This window comes from Mustela putorius, unplaced genomic scaffold (genome assembly GCF_011764305.1).
Source record: "Mustela putorius furo isolate JIRA1106 unplaced genomic scaffold, ASM1176430v1.1 tig00537227_pilon_pilon_pilon, whole genome shotgun sequence".
NCBI classification, from domain to species: domain Eukaryota; kingdom Metazoa; phylum Chordata; class Mammalia; order Carnivora; family Mustelidae; genus Mustela; species Mustela putorius.
Genome location: NW_025422368.1, coordinates 15,286,636 through 15,312,150, shown reverse-complemented (window position 1 = coordinate 15,312,150; position 25,515 = coordinate 15,286,636). Strand labels below are relative to the sequence as shown.

Here is a 25,515-nt window from a genome sequence, read left to right as displayed (position 1 = left end):
TTCAGTCCTAACCCCCTCCACCTATAAAGGAACTGTCTTTTATTCTTTTATTTTATTACTAAAGTTTTGTGATGGATTTGTGTCAAACAAGCAAATGGTAACAACATATGACAATGGTCTTTGTAAGCTGTTATATGCATGGAATGTAAAATTATTTACCTCTTTTCAACTCAAGCTATCTGGATTAGAGGCTTTTGTGGGTTCAGAGAAGCTGAAGAATCCCAAGAAATGTAAATTTCAAGTGGCCTCAAAGATATTTCGATTCTAATTTACTTAGAAAAGAAAAGGCAAGACAAGTGCTGAAAGTATAGCTATGCAAATCTACAACAGGGAATAATGTTCAGCAGGAAAATAATTTTCTCTCATCTTTTCTCTGTGCTTCGTTTCCCATTAGAGAAACGTATCAAATATGGCAAGAGTTCACAAGTCAGACCTCCTCTCCCACACAGAGATGGCTAAATGTTCTCTACAGACTGTACTGAAAGGTTCAGAATACTGTAATAAACAGAGGGGCTCTTTTCCATAAAGACTTACTTATCCTGCTGAACGGATGTGTTTCCCTGAGAAACAGTAAGACGGTTAAAAACATTCAGTTCATTACGGGGCCGGCTTGGTGGGGAAGAAGGAGGTGAAAGACTAGCCTCTGAAGTTCCAGAATCTGAGCTACAAGAAAAAAAGAACATTAAAATAGGTGGCTTTAATTGGTTATTATTTGTTAGGAATGTTATAAGAAATACGCTTTTAAAAAAAAGCTTCACATTAAAGAATTCCTTCCATCCTTTCTCTTCCTTTTTTTGTAAGATAAAATACAACACTGAACCACTAAAAACAAACAAAAAACCTTTTTCACTGGATTGTGTTACATTGTCCACAAGATGGCACTAAAGAAAACGTTCAGTCTGCTGAAATCTAAAGTCGTTACAAAAAGAGCAAGCCAAATTTATTTTAGAGTTAAAACCAAGCTACTCACTTGACAGATGGGGAAAGAGAGCCAGAGTGTTTAAAAGCAATTTGCTTTTTCAATGATTCACATACTTTTATTTTTATACTAGTTATTTGCTCCAAACCCCACCTCCCTTGAAACATTCAATCCAGTAGAAACAGGGAATTACATCTTTAAATTCAGGAAACAAGGATGATTAGAAAGATAATTTCCATAACATTCATGTCAGCCAAACCAGGGGTCCAAGTAGACTGTGTTGGCATAGGGGAGAGATGGTATAAGATTGTCCACGTGGGTACAGAAAATATATGAAAACTCCTTTTTATGTTTATTTTTATGTTAAAAAAAATTCGCTTTACTAATATTTAAATGTAGACTGGCACTGATAATCTCCCTCGAGACCATTTCAGGGTTCTACGAGTCACACGCAGCACCGCAGGTGACCTGAGGGAGCAATGGGTGTGGCAAAGGGTAGAGAGGTGACAAGGGACTCACACCCCTCCATTCAACTTTCCATAGGTTGTCATATTGCAATTGACAAATGCCCAGTTAAGTAGATCATCAGATTATATTATGTGCTGTTAAGTAAATAACCCTCACAAAACACACAAAGTTTTTTTTTTAAAGATTTCAGCAAAAAACAATTTAAAAATAAAAGAACAGCAAGAGAATGGTACAACTAACACACCCTATGACTAACACTAGTTTTGTCAGCTACTTTAAAGAGGTAAAAATCAGTGGCAGTTTGATCAGTCAAGAGCAATTTCAAGTCTTTTCTACAAGACTATCTGAAATACAGATTCACTAACCTTCATCTCAACTGTGTATGAACTTTTACAATGATATGAACAAATAATTGAAAAATAAATAAGGATACATGATTTGGGGCAAGCGTTCAAATATTTTTACAGGTGTCGTCTGTGACCAAAAGGCATTTAGCCAAGCCCACAGCTGACTTGATTGTCTTATTAGTCAAATCAGTTATAACCATAGAACCAGCCTACACTTGGAAAACTGTAGGACTATAGTCCTTTAGCATTTAAGTGCAATAGACATTTTACGCAATCTAGTTGATAGAAAGTATGCGTAACTTACTGTTTTTGTTCCTTGGACTTTGATTTTTCTGTTTTTTCATATGCTTTTCTTCTGGTTATAGGGGACGGCTCTGGTAGTTTTTTTTCTGATAGAGATGACTGTCTGGAACTAAAAGAGAAAAAGACTATCAAATTTTAAAGATATACATACAACTTTGTCAGATATTCAACCCAAAAGTTTTAATAGATTAATAACTCGAACTTGAGAAACTATTACTTGGGAACAAGAAACAAAACTAGGAAAGAAATATATTACATTTGTAATTAGTTGACAGAAGCCTGGCACCTATACGTTTAATTTGTAAACTGGCAATCTTATTAAATATATGCAAACCCATTATCTTTGAATACAAATATCAAACCTAGACTGCCAAATAGCTCAAATCAATTGTTTATTTGAAACACAGATAATTACGTTGCTTAGAATTATTTCAGATGGAGGGGGTATAGCTCAGGGGTAGAGCATTTTGACTGCAGAATTATTTCAGATGGAAAAAAGTTGTCTTTATAGTCTTACAAAAACAAAAATATTAGAATATTAGGATATGAAAAACAATGGGATTTAATGAATTAATATAAAGACAGTCAAAAACAGACACACAAATAACACCATAATTTTACCTAACTAGTATTTAGATATTAGTAACTATATAAATTTTAATAATAAAAACATTCTTAACTTTAAATGCTGAATAGTGGCTATGTAATTAACAATTTACAACTCTTATTTTTGTGTATGATGGTAATGAATTTTGACTAAAAAATGAATTTTTGCTATTGTAGGCTAGTTATATTAATAACAAAACATACTAAGGAATTATAAAGCAATATTACCAGAATCAGAATGGGCTTACATGATTCCCATTTGAAAGGAAAGCTAAATATTTAAACTTCATGTACCTGACTTTTCTAATCAAAAGAAATCACACTTCAAAAACCCTTCATCAAGCTAAATCATAGAGGCCACCTGAGTAAATTATTTTACATCATGCAGTAAGTCATGCAGTAATGACTTACTAAGAGTTACCACACCAACCATGTCCAACTCTTAAATTTTTACAGGATGACACAAGCATCTGAATTTATGAAAACCTGAAAACAGATCATGTGAAATGACAGAGTCCAAAACATATATTCTCCAACCTGTCAATAAGGATACACTTTAAAAATGAAAAAAGGGGAGGAGGGTAAAAAGAAGGTATTACCTGAATGTGGTTTCCAGGCCACAGATTTAGTCTTGAAGTCCCAAAAGTCTCAAATTAAATCTGTTCCTAAAATCTATTCTATTTATAACACTACCTTCACCAAAAGCATTTCTTCAACAGTCATCTTATCAAAAAAGCACTGAAGCCATAAGCTATACTGGTTAGCATTCTATATCAGCAAATCCCATAGTTAATTTAGTTAATTACATAGGCTACATTAAGCACATGCAAGAAAGTTGCCATCATTAAAACTAAATTGGATGGAAAGGTAGCAGATGGGCTTACTGAATGGAAGACGACAGAAATATCTTCACAAAATGAAAGAAGTTTTTAAAAAGTTTTTTAAAAAGAAGGGAGTTATGGGAAACAGATACTCAAAGGGGAAAGTTTGTTATATTTTATTATTTGCTGAGTCCTGTAATATGTGCCATTTTTTGGTCAATATTCCTCAACGCAGTAATGTAATCATTCCATAAATCATCTGCTAGATCCTATGTGAGGGTTACTGGGGAAAAAGTCATTAAAAATCTTTACCAGTGAATGACTGATCTAATTTTAATATAATTATCAAAAAACACAAACACACATAGTGTACACACACTATGGGTAGAGAGCTCTTTGTGCTCAAGACAGCAGTGAAAATTCTAAATAAGTTTTGTTTTGAAGAGAATGTCTTTTGTTCATATTATCATAAATGGGAGAGAGAATATTCTCTCCTGCAAATCTTTAATAATACCAATAAAAACATCTTGTGTATACCTTTATCCCAGACCTGCAATGCAATGTGCTTCAAGGCAAAAAATTAGGAAAGCTTAAAATGATTGTTTGTAATTGATATTTCTTTTTCTTTATAGGGTTAGCAAAGGTTTGCTATCCTGACCAGACACTTAAAACGAGAAAATACATTAATTTAGATACATTAATTTAGAGCAAATCTGAGACTTTAAAGCTTCTGTTTTATATAATGGTTTTATAGACATAAATACCTGACTCGATGTTCCTAAATAAATTTTGTCTGTAATTCATAACTCAGCCTTGACCCTTAAGAATGACCTTCAATCTTAGAAACAAGCAATGCAACTGAACAGAGAATATTTCATCTTAAATGATTTCAAATGTCAAAAAAATTAGGGGAGATAAACCTAACAGAAAATCTTTTGAAAATCAGAGATCTTATTTACATAATTTTTAAAAATAGAAATAAGAAATTAGCAACATGCATATAAAAAATTAAAAAAGAAAGAAAACAAAAAAGAAAAGCCAAAACAAAGGAAGTTAGTGTAGCTGGGCCAGACTTACATGCTGCCTATCTTAGAAGGGAAGCCAGATGGGGGAGGGAGCTCTTTTTCCCTAGCAGAAGTACCACTTGTCTCTGTATTCATTCCAATCTCTTGCCCTTCTGCAACAGGTGTAAGAGGGCCAGGCAAGGAGGCATCTCCTGTACTAGTGTCTGAAGCTAGTTCACTGCTATCTGCATACAGCAATTCCATTTGAGTGGTGGTTCTCCTTCGGGCCTAGTCAGAGAATGGAAGGAAAAGCAATCAGGAGCAAACTTTTGCAGAAATGATTAGGGAATAGAGATTTAATATTAGTTTGAAATAGGTAAAAACACTGAGCATGTCATTTCCTAGCAAGTGTATCAAACACAGCATGTAAGATAGTAAAACAAGCCAGAGCTATAGCCAGATAAGACCTTGAGAGGCCATAATAATAGCCAACATTTCTATTGTACTTACTGTATGCCAGGCATTGATCAAATGCCTTATTATATTAGTATGTACTACCATTATCCCAATGAGGAAACTAAGGCACAGAGAAGCTAAATAATTGACCCAAAGTCACACAGCTATTAAGGGGCAAAGCCAGATTCAAAAATAAGCAACTTGCCACCAATATATCTGCTGTCCCTGCCATTCATGGCCAGGTCTCCCAACACAGAATTTTTTAAATAAGAGAAAGAAGAAAGAAATTAAACCAAAAGTTAACTGCAGGGAAGCTCAACTAAATTCTAAATTCCTCCATTTAAATGCTTTTTTTAATATCACTTTTAGTTTTAAATTTTTGATACCGCTTTTTAAATCTGCTTCTCAGATTTGCAACCTTGTCCTCCTGATGCCTTAGCTGTGTTTTTAACCTGCTTGCTAAGTAATTCAACATCGGCCTGCACCAGCTCTTGCATCATGGTGAGGCAGGGGAAGGTTATTTTTCTAGAATCTAAACTCACTCTACACATTCCTTTTCCTGTTGGTGAAAACTAACTGACTATCCTGTTGTTGCTCAATTGTTATTATCACTAAGGCATCAAAGGATAAGCAAGGCGTTTATCAGATTATAAGCCTCTAAAGAGCAAACACCCTGTTCTATTCAACTTTATATCCCTGCACTGAGCACAGTGCTGGTACATACCTATTTAACACACACAGTCAACTTTATACTTTTTCAGTGATGAAAAATAGATGATACGAGATCATTTAAGGTATCGTTGAGGTTCAAAAGGAGTAGTAGCACCTCGGAAAACTTCTGGGAAAAAGGAAAGCCTTCCAACCAGTTTTTTACTTGGTCAGTTCTCCTCACTGCCAATAGCCCAAGGCAGAGACGAATACGTTCTTAGGAATCCCTAACCACAGTGGTTCCTTCAGCAGATGACCTTAGGGCCCAACTTCTCACCTCTCCAGCATCTCAGCAGGGCATGAATAACTAGGCTTTCAGGGAGCCTGAAAGACATTCAGGACCTTAAGAGATTCTCTCATCTACTTAAGATGGAATCCAAACCATACTAGGATGTTTTCTCCGAGTTTGGGTAACTTCTGCTTAGTCACTTAGAAAAATAAAATACAAACCACATGTTGCCAAGGATCGTACATAAAGTCTGGAGACTTTTTTTTTTTAATTGGCTTGACCAGTGTTTTAATTTTTTTTAAAGATTTTTATTTATTTATTTGACAGACAGAGATCACAAGTAGGCAGAGAGGCAGAGAGAGAGAGAGAGAGAGAGAGAGAGAAGGAAGCAGGCTCCCTGCTGAGCAGAGAGCCCAATGAGGGGCTCAATCATCCCAGGACCCTGAGATCATGACTTGAGCCGAAGGCAGAGGCTTAACCTGCTGACCCACCCAGGTGCCCCTTGACCAGTGTTTTAAAGACAAGTAAATCCTACATAAAAATCTGTATTTAAGGCTTCTTTGGAAAAAACAGTATCTAGTAGTCTCAGGCCTATATTCCTCATGACAAAAATAAGCCAGAGTTAAGTGGTGGTTATTTGCTTAGAAGTGGCCTGTCCTCTTTAGGGAATCACAATGACCTCTACTCATTATTTTACAGCCAGCCAAATTACTTATTTACATTATCTGACTGTTCAGTACAGTCTTTCAATCTGTCCTAATGCATTTGCACAGTGTTATTCTTTCAGGATCTGATTCTCCCCACTCATTTAACAAGTATTTACTAAGAACTACAAGAATTCTTTGTTTTTAAACATCTTAGAATGGTTAATTAATTCATCTATCAAATGCTACCAACTCTCAATCTAGAATTTTAACATTCTAGAATGTTAAAATTTCAAAAATTTCCTGCTAATTTACAAATTTTGCAAATTCATGCTGTATGCCACTACAGCATCTATCATCTCCTATATTACTAGGAAATTTCAGTGACTTCAATAAATTAGCACATTACTTCCTTAACAGGTAATAAAACTTTTAGGTAAAACTTGGAAGAAAAAAAGAATTGCTCTCCACAGTCATGTCTTCTCTAGTAGAAAAAGTGCCATAATGTGCTAAAGCACAAATTCCAAAAAGCAGAATGTTTCAATATACTTTTTTTCTGAAGGAGAATATGGTAATTATAGAACTAAATTTCTTAAACAGGGGAGCTCTGGTAAAAGTATGCCAATTTGCTAACCTACTAAGGGTCTGAAGCCTATGTGTGTGTTTATTTTTGAGAGAGAATGCACAAGCGTAGGGGGTGGGGAAGTGGGGTGGAGGGGCAGAGGGAGAGAGGAAATGTTATGTAGGCTCCACACCCAGCACAGAGCCAGACACAGGGCTCGATCTCATGACCCTGAGATCATGACCTGAGCCAAAATCAAGAGTCAGACATTTAACCAACTGAGCCCCCCAGGCACCCCTAAAACTCGTGTGTTTAATAGTGATAACTAAAAACAGTGGGAAAGGATGCTTACCTGCTATTTTCAGTTCTCCTTACCTTGCTTTTAGGTTTCACTTCTCCACAAAGTTTCATAAGGTCTGAAGATAGTGTGCTATACCCAAATAAATAATTAACCACAGATTAAAGGGGAACTTAGAGAAAACTGTATGTCCTCTATGGATTATAACCATAGAAAGCATCTTACATGTCTATGGGGAAGAAAAGACAATATTTAAAATCAAAATGAACTAATTAAAAAATAGTTCATTTTCTTTCCTTAAATATCCCAGTAAATTTTATTTTAAAATTTGTGGTGGTTAAATATGACTTAGATTGGTTTCCATAATACCGTTTCTAATGTACTCACTTAGCCATAAAGTTCAAATTAGTTGTTTTATGGCAATTGTTTGAAGCAACAAGATAAAAGTATTTAAAACATTATAGAAATAAGTAAAATCTTTAAGTTTCTAAGGGCTCTCTTACCTTCCTTCCGATCCTGGGCTGTTTAAGGGTGCCTCTTCATCAGTACTATCCTCTACATTTTCTAAAACAAAAACAAATGTCCAAAAGCTAAGTATTATCCACATGTCATAATCTGAATGATAAAAATCCCCATGTCATAATAAACATCAGCCCAATGTCTCAACATAGGCAGTTCGGTTTTAGTTACTGAATCCGAATAGAAATGTAGAAAAATATTTCTAAGAAAACCCTCTGATTATGTGTCCTAAAATGAGAAAAAGTGTTCAAAACAAGAAAAAAATCACAAGTTCAAATCATAAAACAAAGAAAAACAAAATTCATAGGATGGAAATGAGATCATGTATTTATCAGAGTATGTGTAACTGTATATTTTTCAGAGTATATACTTAGGCCAAGCCCTCCAAACATGAAAAACCACTGAGTAAAATATAAAATTAAAATAAATGTTGCATGAGCTCCTTTTAATGTAGTAAGCCAATTTCAAAAACTATGTACGTGTAAACATACTTTCTATATTTTAATCAGTATGCCCCTGACTTCAATATCTTCCTTTATTTTTATTTTTGTTTTCAAGTACAGGGTAAGCATGTGTGCCTGTGTGAAGGTATCGAGAAATTAAACATCCTCATGCAGCTTGTTCACATGTACATAAAAGACAAAAACAGTAGGTTTGCATGCAAGAGTTTTATAACTGAATACAAGTAAATCACCACTATTTCAGAACAACTGTAACAGACTGGTAGAAGAGAGGAGAAAAAGCAAACAAGGAAATTAGGAGGAAGTCAACAAATCAAACAGCCACTGAAAGCAAACTATGTAAAATGTCAGTGAGCCCCTACATAGATGCAGGTTTTTAAAACATACACATTTTATTATAAAACCAATCCACAAAAATAACAACATTACAAATTACTTATATTAATGAAAAATATGTACAATTCTTCCTCTTTTCACTTTTAATTCTATACATGCGGGCAACTAATTCCTTTCTCGGATCCTCCCTTTCTTCTTCACTGGTTACCAGATATTTTGTTAGAAATTCAGTAATAGTTGATACGTGATAGTATTATCTAAAATGGAGTCCATCGAGGACCCACACAAAGGGAATTTATTTTCTGGGGTGAAGAAAACTGTGGTCTTGAAGGCAGTGTGCATCTGAAAGCCCACCATTAGAGGGAGGCTCAAGGACTTGCTCCAGGGACAGGATAACTGAGTGCCAAGGTGACTGCCTTCATTGATAATATAGAACATGAGGTTATAAAGAAATGACAAAGTAGTCTTCATTTTCCCATGTATAAAAGCGGGCTAAGATTGGATAGTATTTTTCTTGTAGAAACCAGTTAGTATGAAACCAGTTAGTATGTTAAACATCATGTGAGTACTTAGTAAAAACATAAGTCCTGCTGATGCATGTATGCATAATTAGAGATAATTATGGTTTGACATAACCCACCTGGCAAAAGGAGAGAGGCCCCCACCCAGAAAGTCACCAAGTCAAAGTCCTCTTCAGGACTGAACTTGTTCTGAGCACTACAGTCTTTGGGCAACCAGTCACACCATCACCCCACTGTTGTACTCTTAACTCTGAGAACACACATCCAGGCCACTATCAGCTTCTTTTCTCATCACCAAAGAACTAAAGCTTAAGGCAAAGAGACTTGCAACTCCCTAATGCCTTTCAGCTCATCTTTACCAGTTAAAGTTGCACAGTCTCATGTCACTGGAAGTTAACCAAGTATTTTTAAGTATTTAAGTTTAAAAAAAAGAAAAGTAATAAAAATAGTATATAGAAAATGGTTAGCATAGCAGCCCAAAACCACTATCCTTAGAAAGGCCTGCTTGCGGGCACCTGGATGGCTCAGTGGGTTAAAGCCTCTGCCTTCGGCTTGGGTCATGATCTCAGGGTCCTGGGATCGAAACCCACATAGGGCTCTCTGCTCAGCGGGGAGCCTGCTTCCTCCTCTTTCTCTCTGCCTGCCTCTCTGCCTACTTGCAATCTTTGTCTGTCAAATGAATAAATAAAATCTTTAAAAAAAAAAAAAGAAAAGAAAAGAAAAAGAAAGAAAGGCCTGCTTGGTAAGTTGGACTTCGCCTGGCATCTGGAAACTTGACTCTCAGAGTGTCCCAGTCACTAGTTAACTACTGAAGGTACTGAAGGTACTTAGAATGTTTGTATGGTCTATGCTAAACTCCTGCCTTCCTTCTGGGAGTCTTGAGTCCTGGTACCTACTACATAGACAGTACATAAGTGACGAGTCCCCAGGAAAAACTTCAGGTTCTGAGTGTATGGACTTCCCTGGGCAAAAATGTTGTACACATACTGCTGCATTTTCATTCTAAAGGGAAAGGAACATTCTGTGTTATCTCCTCAGGAGGGAGAGAACATAAGGAAAACCAGACATGGATTCCTCTGGACTACATCTGTGGTTTTTTTTCTGTCTTATGATTCAGCTATGTATCCTTCCTACATGAATCTTTGCCATGAATCAACCATACGCTGAGCCCCATGAGTCCTCATAGCAAGTCTCCAAAGGTACGGAAGATCTTAGGGACCCTAACATAGTTAGGGAAAAAAGAAGAGGATAATAAAGGTGTTTTTCAAAGGCTACCAAAGTACCCAAACATTAGCAAGGCCCACCTTCTAGCCTTATGTTCCATCATTCTAGGCCATGTACTTGTTGCTCAGGGTAAGAATCTGCCTGAAGGCTCCATGCGTACAATACTGTGGCTGAGTGTCTGTCTTTTAGTTTAGTCATTACCTGGAGTGACTCTTCTCTCTTCCTCTTCCACCTATCTTTTGCCTAGCTAACTTTTTTCTTCTTTTGTGTTTCAGCTCAAATATCACCTCTTCCGAAAAGCTTTTATCAACTACTCCCTTCCTATTGGGTGGCCCCACTCTGTGTTCCTATTAACTCCCTACTAGAGATCTCAGTCACTGCCCTCACTGAATGTATCCTATTCTTCATGGTCTGTCACCCTCAGCAAGGCATCAAGTCAATGAGGGCAAGACTTTGTGTCTTACTTGGATCCCAGCACTCAGCCCAAGGCTTGGGGTAAAATTACAGTTAAGTACAGTTCTCTAGCTTCTGTGAACTTAAACTTCCATTTTTTTTTTCCCTCTTTCCATGCTTTTCCTCCAAAGTACCTCTAGGCTAGATTATGGCCCCCATCTAGAGCACAGACTTCAGTCACAGAGACATACGTTACATCAGCTGAATGGGTTTCCACTCTCTGGTTCTGACCCTTTTTCAACCGTAGATAAATGAAAATTGTTTGAAAGTTATAAAAAAATAGCACTGCCCATCAAATAATCAGTTTAATATCTTCTGCACAAAAGGACATTAAGAAGGACATGTGCATTTTCTTCCAAGTTAAAAGAGACAATGGACTTAAAAAAAAGTTCACCTATTATTATGGGCTGGGCCACAAAGACAAAGAGCAGGAGAGTGAGGAGGAAGAACAGCAAGAGCAGAAACGTGCCTCAAAACACGTGGAATGCCAAAAAATTCTAGTTACGATCCAGGAATTTGGGCAGTCTTGATTAGGAGATAACCAATCCTACCTTTTCTACCTATATTTGTTATAGCTTGATCAGATTAAAAATAGTTAGCTTTTCTATACCTAAATTATGTAGTTGATCTCAAGGAAATACTACGTTGAGATTAACACGTGGTATAAACATCTAATAAATCAAATAGCTCATGTATTTTATTTGTGTAACATCTTATTTAAAACAAATTCAGATGAATAGATTGTGTTTATTCTAATGACACAGACAGGTAAGTATATTTACTCTTTCAGTTACATTCCTTTCCTTTAAGTATAAAAACTTTTGGCAGCTGTGTACTTAGAAAAAGAAAAGTTCAGATCAGATTTTGAAATAATTTTAATTAAATAAAATAATCATTCAGAAAAATCCAAAGTAATAAAATTGCCCTGGTACTCCTGGTCCTTCATGTGTATAATCACTAAGAGGACTGGATGTAGTTGATGTGAATATTGTAGTGGCAAGAGAAAGAGGTTGAAACTTTCTGTACTTGTTTATCTCTAAAGCCCATTCTAATATGAAAATATTACAAATATTGTTTTAATCTGTTCACATAAAATGCTTTGAATAGTTTTATTCAATTTATATTAAATTATATGTGTTGAATTTTATAAAAATTAAGAATAGTTGAGACCCTATCAAATATATACCAAAGATATATGCTAAGGAAAGTTAATTATAAGGTTAAAACAGATGCAAGTTAACAGATATATTTAAAAATTAAAGAAATGGGTACTCCTTTTTTTCCCTACAAGAAAGAGAAAGAAGGGCTTATGAAACTGGAGCCACAGCTGGAGGTCAAAAAATAAAAGAGAAAATTAACTAAAGCCTACTTCTTTAAATATCTAATATTTTTAAATTAGGAATGTATAGGAAAGACAAAAGACTTAGTTGTTTGTGGTCATGGATACATTTCAAAAAAGAGCATGCAAAAACCAACTGGCTGCCAATAAAAATTTTAAACATAAGATGTACCACAATTAGTGTATATGAACAATTAGTAACTCATGCAGCTGTAGGGTACACAGAAAGCTAAACATACTTACCTAAAGGTACGCTATCTAGATCTGTGTAAATAACAGCAAAAAGGAAACAAAAAGCAATACTCCAATCAAAACAGATCCAATGTTAAGAACTCCCACATAAAACAAGATTATGCACCATTTATAAGATGTGTAGAATAGATGCCATAAAAAACACTTATTATTTTTTCAAGGCTGTTAGATATGCAGAGTAAAGTAATGAAACTTGGTTAATATTTTAAATAACCAATTCAGAAACTTGGTTGATCCACAAAAACTAATTGCTTAATAAGGTTAAATAAGCCTTTTAAGTTGGTAATCATTTCTTGGAATGACAATAATTACATCTCCCAAATTTATACATGCAAATTAAAGCAGGAGTAATTATCAAAAGCATAAGTAAATATAGCATCTATTCAGTCAAACAACAAGGGAAAAGAGGTATAGTATAGCATTCTCAAAGAACAAAGCTACCATGCAATTCATTTAACTGAAATTTAGTCCAAATTACCTTGTAAAGCATGGCCTAGTAAAGCATCTAGCTCAGGATTTAACTCTGCTTTCTCTTTCAACATATGGAATAGGAGCTGGTTTTGTGTAGCACTGGTTATTTCAGTTTGTTTAAGCCGACCTTCAAGTACTTTAATTTGAGCCTCTTTCTGGGCAGCCTGAAGACCCTGTAATTACACAGAAACATAGTAACAACAAAAACAACAACAACAATTATCTTAGGTCATACAAAACAGAATCTACTACACAAAGATCTGTATCAAATAGCAAGTATCTATGATACATGGACTTTGACATCAGACAGACCTTGATTCATGGAAGCTCTTCCACTTACTAGCCTGGTGATCTTAAGCTAATTACCTCATCTTCCTGACTGCGTTTCCTCATCTGCAAAATGATATGAATAATACCTACCTCCTAGCACACTGTAAAGATTAAGTAGGAGAACATAAAATAAAGGGTCTAGCACAGTCCCAAAGTAGTGTTAAAAAAAAAAAAAGTGACTTAGAAATCATTATCATCTTCAACATTTAGGCCTAAGTTTCTTATAGCTGACAGGTTAATGCATTTACATTCAAACAGGAGGGAAGTGTCACTGTATTTTTTTCCTTTCTGATCTTCTTTTGAACTGTAAAGAATCAATATTAAACCAAATTATAATACCAAATTTGTCTGCACCCCCCAAGAGATTGTTCTTTTCATTTTTCCTTTGATAAAGCAAAAGGTAAATTGTTTCTTGTTTAAGCTTTTATCTCTTCTAATACACAAGTACAATGGATGACAAGCTAATGGAATTGATCTAAACAGCGCTGCCTTTTCTTAACTCTAAAGAAAGATAAAAGAATTTTTTCAATTAAAAGAAATCTTACTTATTACAGAGGAAAGTGTCACTGGAGAAAGATAAACAAAATGAATTAATCAAAACTTGGGTTTTCAGTAATGGGGTAGTTAGAGCATACCTTATTGATACCCATTGACAAGAAGTGATCCAGCAGATATCGGGCTTCTGTAAGTGTGCAAGCATTAATGACTGCACTGACATCCAATGTTTCTCCTTCTTCCTACAACAAACCAGCATATGATGAACATTACTTTGAGCTGAATGTATTCTAACAGAAGCAAAAGCCTATTATTTCATTTATTTATTTGGTAGTATCGAGTTAGTTAATGAGACTCTTGAGGAAAACATAAAATATGATCTCTACCCCAAGAAACATGTGTGCCCATTGAAAAGAAAAAAACACACCTGAGCAGTTAAGAATCCAGGGTGGCTCAACAAATGATATACATTTTTAAACATTTTTGATTTTACAAACAATAAATAATATCACAAAATCAACAAAGAAATCTGGAGAGCAGGCAGGGAGTGATATCCATGTAAAACCTAACAATCATATTAAACCAATAATTTAAAAATTCCTTGATATAAAAATTCAAAGTGCTTTTAATGATAAATATGAAAATATCTTCCTTAAGCGATTCAGCATTTTTTTACAGTTACAAACCTTTGCTTCTTCCATCTGCATGATGTTGGCTTGACAATCAGAGATACTGTCATTGATGTAATCTATATTAGCAGTTAATGACTCCATCTCCTCATTGATGTTAACCACATTTTTATCTCCCTCTCCACTCTCCTTGACGATCTTTTCCCGTCTTTTTGAAAGTTTCTCTCGTCTTTTTGTGAGTTCTTCCCGTTGCTATTGAGAAGACAGATTGGATTTCAAGAAATAATATTGATCCGCGACCGTAAGAACACTAGGCTAAGTGAAATAAATGAGTCCCAGAAGGACACATACTGCAAGATTGCATTTATATGTGGTATCTAAAATAGTCAAACTCATAGATGCTCTAAATAAAATGGCGGTTGCCAGGGGCTGGGGGGGAGGTGTCATTTGATGGGTCTGAAGTTTCAGCTATGCAAGATGAGTAAGTTCTAGAGATCTGTTGTACAACAGGTGCCTATAATTAACAACTATGCGCTGTACACTTAAAAATGTGTGAAGAAGGTCGATCTCATGTTGTCTGTTCTTACCACAATTAAAAAAAGCAAAACAAAAAAATAAATAATGTTCACCTAGTCACACATAATGCAATCAAAACTCACCCCCCAAAAAAGGAAGAAAAAAAATTGGGAAGTATTCATTTACCCAGAGATCAAATTTGGAAAACTAAAAGTAAGAGCCAGCTAAGGAAGAACATATCTACGTTCTGTTTCCCACACCTTGAGGAGTCTATTCATATCCGCCTCCATATTGGAAATAGTCATTTTCTGCATGATGATGTCTGTGACCCTGCGCTCAAGAAGCTGCCACTTCATGCGAGCTGTCTTGGAAGTAAACACTCGGCCAGTCAATCCTTTCCTCTGATATTTTTTTCTATAATCATACAAAAACAAACACGTGTAATTACTTAGATGCTGCCAAATAATGAACTGTTTTTCACCGAAGTCCAACATTTAGTCATAATGCCACAAAGATTATATCAGAAGGAACAGGACAATTGTACTGACCTGGTTCCATTTGTTGTGGGCGTTGGTAAGGCCTGGACTCTTGCCACAGGAATTCTCATTTTCTGCTGTGCTCCTGCCCTTGATACATCTGCTTCTACAGCAACTGCACTGGAACCTGCGTCCTGAACAGGGGTATCAGATGAGCTCAGCTTCCGAGTGACCTTCCCAGCCACTCTGTCAGACATGGGCCTCACTTGCCTGCGAAGAGCTGTAACCTGAAGGAACAAGAGAGACTGACTCGTCCTATAGTCTACAGACATACAATATTTACCTCAAAGCCAGAGCATTTCCTCCAAATGACTGACTTGCCTCTTCAGTTTTGCGACGAAGAACCACTTCTTGGTTTCTTTTTTGGGCTTCCAGAAGTCTAAGTTGATGCTATAAGATAATAACAAATATATTAAAATGGTAAACTGAAAGATACAACGCTTCCTACTCCTGTAATAACATAGTCCCTTTGGGAACTATAATAGTTCTTAGTAGAATCTGAGCTTTTAACAACCTTGCATCCATTGCTACAAATAAGGATATTTTATTGCAATAAACAAAAATGCATACTGATACAGCCACCTTTTTCTAAATAATGAAGTTATCTCTGTGACATACTTTTATCTAAGAAACTCTATATAATGCTTACTATACACAAGTACTTTCCTAAGTGCTTTGTAAATATTATATCGTTTCATTTTTGCTAGACACTTGTTTTGCTAGCTGAAGCATGAACAGGATGAAACTCAGCTTAGAATACTTTCAATAAAGTCATTTTACAATATATGCAGTAATTACTAAGTCTCTTTTAAATATAGGGAAAACATATATTAATTATATTAACACTTTATAATAACTTTGAAAATATTATTATGTTGGATAAAGTAAATAAACAATAAAACATGTCAGTATTGGCTGCCAATTTGTTTCTAGGTACTTTATATGATAAAGACAATTCATTATAAATTACTTTAAGTCATTTTGTAAGGCTAAAATTTAGGAAACAATTTTGGGCTTAAAAAGAACAGAGATCCTAATTCTAGTTCTGTCATTTATTCAACTCTGTGACCCCGGGCAAGGCTTAGGAATTGGGCTTAAATCACAAATACGCCTTCTGGGACTTAAATTCTGTGATATACCAAATAACCTTTCATGTTTTGCATCACTAATTTAAACAGGTAATTCATCTCATGTTTATGTAAAGTCATTCCTATGTCATCAGATGAGAATTGTGGGAGAAACAGATTCTATCTTATCACTCCCATATTGTCATTGCCTACAGCAATGATTGAATGGAGGTAAAGTTAACAAATCTTTTTAAATGAATGAACTACCAAAAATTAAAATTAACATATAGTTTGAAACTTGTTACTACTATATTAAGATTTTTTCTACTCTAAGTCAAATCTCAAGTTCATTCATATTCTTTGTATGGTGTACAAATATCCAAAGGGCTAAAAGATGAATATGACATGAAACAATTTATAAAGAGAAGGGTTCAATATGCACACAAGGCAATAAGTAAAAGGATAAAAGAGTCTGAATGTTAGCTTTGTGTGTGATTATTCAGCCTCACATTTTTTTTTTAAAGATTTTATTTATTTATTTGACAGACAGAGATCACAAGTAGGCAGAGAGGCAGGAAGAGAGAGAGAGAGGGAAGCAGGCTCCCCGCTGAGCAGAGAGCCTGACGCGGGACTCGATCCCAGGACCCTGAGATCATGACCTGAGCCGAAGGCAGCGGCCCAACCCACTGAGCCACCCAGGCGCCCCAGCCTCACATTTTTATAACAGAATATTATATCACATATGATCCTATGTTGTAGAATAAGATTCAAAATTCCCTCCCAGGAGTTAGTTGTTCAATATTGACCTCTATGTCTCATAAGAGTTAGTTACAAAGAAATAAGTAGTGAATATTGAAAGGAAGTTATACTTGTCATCCAAAAGTTTGGATTAAAAACAAAATAAGGTATTTGTCTTTCTCTGACTTGTTTCATTTAGCATAATACTCTCCAGCTTTACTCTCCAGCTTTACCCATATCATTGCAAACGGCAAGATTTCATTCTTTCTTATGGCTGAGTCATATGTAGAATTTAAGAAACAAAATAAATGAGCAAAGGGAAAAAAAGACAGGTGCAAACTAAGAAAAAGACTCTTAATTACAGAGAACAAACTGATGGTTACCACAGGTGAGGTTGGGGTGGGGGCGATCTATGAAATAGGTGATGGGAGTAAGGAGGGCATTTGCTGTGATGAGCCCTGGGTATTGTATGGGACAGCTGAATCACTGTATTATATGCCTGAATCTAATATTATACTGTATGTTAATGGACTGGAATTTGAATAAGAGCTTCTAAATAAATAAATAAATAAATAAACAGTCAAAAAGTGGAAAAAACCCAAATATCTACCAATTAAGGAATGGATAAACAAAATGTGCTCTATCCATACAGTCATAAAAAGGAATGAACTACCAGTACATGCAATATCGTCGATGAACCTTGAAAAATCATGCTAAATTTAAAAAACCAGATAAAAAAGGCTATATATTGTATACTCCATTCATATAAAACATCCACAGTGGGCAAATCCATAGAAACAGAAAATATAGTAGAATTGCTATCAGTAGCCAGGGAGGGGGAAGAATGGGAGTGACTGCTAATGGGTATGGAGCTTCTTTCTGGAGTGATAAAAAAATATTCTGGAATAAAATAGTGGTAATCCTTGCACAATTCTGTGACTATACTAAATCCTTAAATTGTACAGTTTAAAGGAGGGAATTTTATGGCTTGTTCAAATATGTCAATTTTTATAAATCGGAAAAAAGGAAGAAACATAGCCTTAATACAGCAGTCATCTCATGAGAATAATCTATTTTTCTCATTATTCCCTTCTAGCTCCTTAAATTTTCTCTTTACTTCCCAAAGTACATGTCTACTTTCTAAAATATGCTGTTTGCTTACATTTTCTACAGGGAGGATTTAGAACAAGTTGAGCAAGAAAAAAGAACAGAGACTGAAACCTAACTAACTATGGGGAAAAGACCATTATGGCCTCTTCTTTTGAGGGAAAAAAATCATAAATAACCATTTTGCCAGAAATTTGGAAAGAAGAAAAAACAAAGTAACTATAACCTAAAACCTTAACACAATTACATAGTTAGCAAGTTGGTATTTATCCTTAAAACTTTTTCCCTCATTTTAATCAAGCATGCATATATGAAATGCTACTTTATGGGGTGCCTGCATGGCTGAGTCAGTTAAGCATCTGCCTTTGGCTCAGGCCATGATCTCAGGGTTCTGGGATGAAGCCCCGCATCGGGCTCACTGCACAGCAGGGAGTCTGCTTCTCCCTCTATCTCTGCGCCTCTCCATCCTACTCATGTTCTTCTCTGTCTCAAATAAATAAATAAATTCTTTTAAAAAAAAAATGCTACTGGGGCGCCTGGGTGGCTCAGTGGGTTAAAGCCTCTGCCTTCGGCTCAGGTCATGATCCCAGGGTCCTGGGATTGAGCCCCGCAACGGGCTCTCTGCTCAGCAGGGAGTCTGCTTCTTCCTGCATCTCTGCCTACTTGTGATCTCTGTCAAATAAATAAAATCTTTAAAAAAATAAGAATAAAAATAAAAATAAATGCTACTTTACACTTAATGTTAAATCACAGTCATTTTTCATTTTACTATGCAGTTTCCAAATCCTAATCTTTAATGGCTGAATAATAACTTATTAAATGAGATAGACGATAATTAACCATTCCCCTTACTATCAAGCATCTTGATTATTTTTACATTTTTCACTATTACAAACAACCCTAAAGTAAAGATTTTAAAACATAACAAATTTTCTGATTTTGGATCATTTTCTTATTCAAAGTTCATGGGAGAAGTAGGATTCTTAAGTCAAAGAATGTGAAAACTTCTATAGCTCTTAGTAAAGCTGCCTCAGTGAAAGTGGGTTATTATTCCAGGAAGATTGCTAAGAATCTCTAGTGGTGAAACTGTCTGGAACCATCCTAAAACCACTATTTTACATAATACTGCAAGTAGTTCCCTGATCTCCTTAGAGATCATCAATTATTCTTTGCCATTTTCTTGCATCTCATCATCTAGGAAATAAGCAAGCCTCTAATAAAACTTATAATAATATTATAGAGTTTTTACGACCTTGTATATTGAGTTACTATAATCCAAATATTATAATAAATGCCATATTTAAAATTAATGCTTGCTTATGATCCTTATCCTGCCCTTAATAGTTACAGTTATCAGAAAATTTTCTTCCACTTACTAAACAAGCTTGTTCAATGTACAATATTTGTATGTAACTGAAAGTTAAATCCACTCACATCTCTTTTACGTTGATCTTTTTTCAACTGAGCAATCTCTCTGTTTCTTCTAGACTCTGTCAATCTGGCTTTTTCTTGTTCTTCTTTCATTTGTTTCATTAGCCGAACCTAAAAAAATTAGGTAAATACATCTATTGGAGTTTTCCTATCACAACATTCGTTAAATTAATCACACATATGGAAATAAGCAGTTAGAATTCTGAATACTTAACAAGGAAAAAAATGGAGCTTTGATGCACATTTTAAATGGTCAATGCTGATCATAGAAATAGAATTAGAAATTCTACTTAAAATTTCTAATTAGAAATAGAAACATTTCTATTTCTAATACTTTTCTAATACGTTTCTATCAATTGCTTAGTGCTGTATCCATTTTATATTCAGTGTTCAATTGTTCTGTAACTTGAAGGAATTTTTAGTACTTATTACCAGTAGCTATATGACCTTGAAAAAATTACTTAACCTCTCTAAGTTTTCATTTGTCATATATAAAAATAGAGATAACAACTCTATGGCATTATTGGACTATCATGACAATTTATTGAGTAATACCTGTAGAGTGCTAATAACAATGTCTGGCATATAGTAAGCACCTAATAATTTTAGCTATTGCAGTCATCAGCAAAGACACATTATGATCTAAAATTTCCTAAATCATTTTCACATTTGCTATTTCACATTTGCTATTTGACATTGATTGTCATACCAAATGTTAATAAGAATAATTAATCCCACAACAAAAACACAGAACAGATAAGGATTCACATACTCTCTTTTGTCAAGAAGACAATTTATACTTTTCTGTGTATGGGAAGGATAAACACTAAATTCAAGTTAGTTGTTACCTCTGGAGGCAAAGACAGTAGTTACCTCTGGGGGCAAAACTTCATACATAGGAAGTTTTGTGTATACTGTAATGTTTAATATCTTAAATAGAAATATAGTGCTCATTATGTAATTATCAATAAATTTTTGCATGTTCAAGATATATTATGTGTTTCAGGAAGAGAGCTATATCTATCAGTCAAAGAAGCCCTGTTTTTGACATGATTTTCAGCTACTATAAAGAAAGGCTTTGACAATGGATGAGTATAGGAAACAACTTCTAATTGCCAAAAGAAAATGCATTATTTGTAAGACTGGGTTACCTTTTATTGAATATGGAAAGAACCACAATAATTTTTTTGTCCCAAATGACACAAATATCCTCAACATCAGACTTTAATGCAAAATATAATCAATACCTTTGTTTTTTTCATTTCCATCACATCCTGCTGCAATTTCTTCAATTGTTTTTCATATTGAGACTGGTTTTTAAGCAGTCTTGCATGCTCTTTTTGGGCTGTCTGAAGTCTTTGTAGTTCTTTATTCATGGCTTGAAGTTTCTTTTCATATTCAGACCTAACTTTTTTTGCCTTTTCTTCTGAGTAAGATTCCACTGAACCTAAACGACCAAAGGGTATTTGTATTTATTTCTATGAGATACAGATTCTCATTTTGTAGATTTACAATTCATGAGCTCAGAGAAAAACTACCTTCCTAACACAAACCTCAGGAGGCCAGGGCATCTGTGAATCACTCTCTTTTATTAGCTACTCTCAGCTTGTTTAACAATTATTTAAGTTTTTTTTGTTTTGTTTTGTTTTTGTTTTTGTTTTAAATATTTTATTTATTTATTTGACAGAGAGAGATCACAGGTAGGTAGAGAGGCTGGCAGAGAGAGAGAGAGAGAGAGAGAGGGAAGCAGGCTCCCCACGGAGCAGAGAGCCCGATGTGGGACTTGATCCCAGGACCCTGAGATCACGACCCGAGCCGAAGGCAGCAGCCCAACCCACTGAGCCACCCAGGCGCCCCTTAAGTTTTTTTTTTTTTAAAGATTTTTTTTTTTTAAAGATTTTACTTATCTATTTGACAGAGAGAGAGATCAAAAGTAGGCAGAGAGGCAGGCAGAGAGGGAGAAGCAGGCTCCCTGCTGAGCAGACAGCCTCCAGGCCTCGACCAAAGGACCCTGAGATCATAACCTGAGCCAAAGGCAGAGGCTTAACCCACTGAGCCACCCAGGTGCCCTTAAGTTTTGTTTTGTTTTGTTTTTTCTTAATTTAAAAAATATTCCCAGCATAAATCAAGATAGTAAAAACAATTAGCCACAACTTTGCACAAAATAATTAAATAACCTAGACAGGTACCAGAATGAAAAAATAAGCAATATTTGACATAATGAGACAAACTCACATATAATGTGGCTTCTAATGCAATTTCTTTCCTCTAAAGGCAGACACGATAAAAACCCATTTTTGCAATTTAGTTGGAACTTTAATTAGAAGTAAATGTAATTCTTACCTAAGTTCTGCAGCACCTGGTCTCTCTCAAGCTGAGTGTCCCGAATTTTATGTTGTAGCATCATTAACTTCTCCTCATATTGCTTTTTCAGTGTCTGCAGTCTTTTCTGGCTGTTCTCTAGTTCATCAATCAGCTTCTGCTTGATTGCAATTTCACAAGTAATGTTTGCTAAGTCTGCTTGATAATTGGCTATTTATAAAAGAAAAAATAAACACACTGTAATAGACCACAATATCATAATTCTAACTTGCAAGCAAAAGTATGAAAACGATCATCTATACCCAGGTATTCACTTAGCAGCTATAAAGAAAATGTCCTAGATAAACCAAAAGCTAAAAAAGAGGTAAACAAGATAGACTGTTCACATTGATCAGTGACAACAGACACTATTTGTGCTAAGAATGGAAATCACACAAGGACTAATTCCAGGAGGGGCAGAAACATGAGGCAGGGAGGGGATACACAAGGCGGCAGTTCTAAAAGCTGCCCTCATCAAGAAGGAAATGGAGAATGTTGCCTGCCCATATTTTTAAAAAATTGCCCAAATTAATTTTTGCCCTTGTACTGAACCGCAAGTACCTTTCTCATCTGATTCGGAATCTGATTCATCGGAGCTTTCACCCCCTTCAATGTCATCTTCTTCCTCTTCCTCCTCCTCCTCTTCTTCCTCGTGATCACTCACTTCTTGACTCTCTTCCTAAAATGTAATTTATGACCATTAATAGCACAATATTAACAAAATAAACTGATTACTTCATTAAGAGAGATTGCTGGAGTACTAAATACAGAAGTACATAAATTTCACCTTTCATCAAGTACAAAAATCATTCCACAATTTTAGGGTTTTTACATAATTTTATCTTAAATAAATAAAATAGTACTTCATCCATCCTAGTATTCTACCCTCCCCACACACACACACAAGGCTTTTGCATTGTACAAGATTGAGAGTTGCTAGTATTTTATAGTTCCTATTTCTGAAGAAAAGAAGTCCTCAAGCACCTAGTTTAAAATGGATGCATGATAATCATTTGTCTTTTCTACATATAAAAGCTAGTATAGTTACCAGCAACCATAAGCAAGCTAAATTCAGGCACTGAAATGTAGTCATACTTACCACTTCTAATTCGTTGTTTTCTCTTTCTGTAATACCTTTTTCTTCTTTCTTCTCTTGATCAGTATCTGTATTATCCTCTTTACCAGCCACACTTTAAAAAAAAGGGAACATAAAGGGTACAGTATTAAAATAGGAAAATTTTTCACTTTTGTCTCCCAAATCTTAAAAATTGATGATCTTAAAAATCATCAATTATTTGTGAAAACAAACTAAGAGTTTATCATTTGACTGAGCAAAGTTATGTCTGATGCGTCAAAGGAAAACAGAAATTGCCATTCAAACAATAGTGAATTATATAATTGGAGAACAGCTTATTTTCTAGAAACACTGAAAAATAGATTATACTTTAGGGCATGAGATCTGATGAAATAGCTCTGAACTAGTCACAGTGACAGCCAATTAACTAGAACATAGGTGATTTAAATTCAAAGGAAATCACGTTTTTCTTTTCTCATCTAAATATATGGCTTTTCCCATCTTAAATATAAAGATACAGAATTTGAAATTTAATTGATGTCCTAATACATTTAAGGATAAATTTAGAGATCCAGGATAAATCTGCTCACAGTAAGTTTGTCTACACTGGCTGTATCCATTATAGTGGTTAGATCTTATCTAGTAATAGCACAGGCTTTTTTCCTAGGCCATACCTATGACACAGGACTTTTCTTAAACTGTTCTCACAGAAAAGGGTCTTGGCACATCAAAACTGTCTCAGGTTCAACCTGACCTTTGACTGAATAGGAAATTTCAGGATCTGCCCCAAGATTGGCCATACCAAATAGAAGCCTCCTATTCTATCATCTGGTACTAATAGCTCTAACCACATACTGATGTCAGGTAATGCTTATAGCCAACCTAACTCAGCCCCAGTGGTCTTGAGAAGAAGACAGTGCACAGTACAGCAAGCAAAGTCTTTCACACTTAATTCACTGTGACTCTTTTAGGGTCCAGCAATCATGATCAACTATGCACAGAAGTTAGGCATCTGCTCACTAGACTCATACATTCAATCATACTAAATAATATTAAGAAAGTGAACTTCAAATAAATCTATATGTGAAAGATTTCTTCTTATGCCACTGTTAACATTTTGAAATCATCAAGGATAAAAAAAAAAAAAAAAAAAAAAAAAAACTCAGATATTCTCCAAATAAAATCCTCGTACAAAGAGCTTAAAGACTTTATCTAAATACTTTTATAACAGCTATCATTTCTTTCAAAAACTGCCTTAAAACCTAGACTTGTTTTGAGTTTCTAGGATAAAATTTTAATCTTATTTAAGTTCTGTTATTATTAAACTGTAATGCTTAACCCTAGGTCCCAGTTCTCACAGATACTTTTGTACTCAGAACAATAAAAATATTTTTCCCTTTTAAGCACTTTTCAGAATTCTTAATTCATGCTCTTTTTGTCATTATTTCTTTAATTTCTGTCTTTCCTACTAAACTGTAATCCTTAAGAGGGCAGGGATCATGCCTGTTTGACTCAGCATTATGTCCCCAGTACCCAGGGGATGTACATAATAAATGTTCAGTAACTGTTTATTAAATACACTAATCTCTATGACTGTGCATGAGCATCTGTTTGTCACCTCTATGGGTCTCATGCACGAATTATGTTGGAATCTATTGGCGCAGGCTGAAAGATGCATAAAGATGCATAGAAGATGGCTATCTCTAGAGTGAGAAGGAACAACTAGTAGCAATACCAATAAAACAATCTTAACTGGAAAGAAATCAAGAAAATTCTAACAGGGCTGCATGATTGTTGTTAACTCATTTTGTTAGAGAAAATTTTTGATTATACTGAATGCCTCTCTTACATCACTTGTGTTATACTAAGGCTGTTGATTTCCATCATGCAGTTCCAACTGCAACTCTAAAAAGAAATTCCCTTCACCCATCATCCCACTCAAAGGACGGTACTGGGCACTCAAACAGACTATACTTGAGGTTAGGACTAAGGTTAAGGCTAAGACAGGTGAATATGTTTGGAAAGATATTCCCCATCAGTATTCCCCAGTCTTTCCCCTATGTAGTCTTTTTCTGTAAACTGTTGCAGCACACAATTTTTGTTATTGTTGATTGCTTCATTATTTAAGCTCCAGCCCAAATTCCCTCTCACTCTGGTTTAGAGCTAAATAACCACTTTATTCTAACCCTCCTACTTTCTCCAAGTCACCAGTATCCAGCAAATGTTACTTTTCACCTATATATAAAGTTAACTCATGTATTAGAAACTGTTCATGCCAATTCTGATGTA

General features: G+C 35.1%; 1 protein-coding gene across 13 annotated transcripts in view; it reads right to left on the bottom strand.

Moving 5' to 3' along the window:
- The window catches only part of KIF21A (kinesin family member 21A), a 151,951-nt gene that overhangs the window by 22,979 nt on the left and 103,457 nt on the right, over window positions 1–25,515 (bottom strand). For 7 of the 13 annotated variants that reach the window (XM_004771830.3, XM_004771831.3, XM_045072916.1 and 4 more), the window contains 17 exons: window positions 23,251–23,341; window positions 22,713–22,830; window positions 22,134–22,322; window positions 21,038–21,237; window positions 19,794–19,901; window positions 15,769–15,837; window positions 15,460–15,674; window positions 15,172–15,325; window positions 14,453–14,647; window positions 13,907–14,008; window positions 12,949–13,114; window positions 12,462–12,482; window positions 7,869–7,929; window positions 7,443–7,497; window positions 4,542–4,756; window positions 2,039–2,146; window positions 535–663 (listed from right to left, as the gene is read on the bottom strand). In XM_004771830.3, the coding sequence (XP_004771887.1) occupies window positions 535–663; window positions 2,039–2,146; window positions 4,542–4,756; window positions 7,443–7,497; window positions 7,869–7,929; window positions 12,462–12,482; window positions 12,949–13,114; window positions 13,907–14,008; window positions 14,453–14,647; window positions 15,172–15,325; window positions 15,460–15,674; window positions 15,769–15,837; window positions 19,794–19,901; window positions 21,038–21,237; window positions 22,134–22,322; window positions 22,713–22,830; window positions 23,251–23,341 (2,196 nt within the window). The remainder of the gene's footprint in view (window positions 1–534; window positions 664–2,038; window positions 2,147–4,541; window positions 4,757–7,442; window positions 7,498–7,868; window positions 7,930–12,461; window positions 12,483–12,948; window positions 13,115–13,906; window positions 14,009–14,452; window positions 14,648–15,171; window positions 15,326–15,459; window positions 15,675–15,768; window positions 15,838–19,793; window positions 19,902–21,037; window positions 21,238–22,133; window positions 22,323–22,712; window positions 22,831–23,250; window positions 23,342–25,515) is intronic. The other 6 variants (XM_004771832.3, XM_013045492.2, XM_045072917.1 and 3 more) reach the window with 3 other exon arrangements.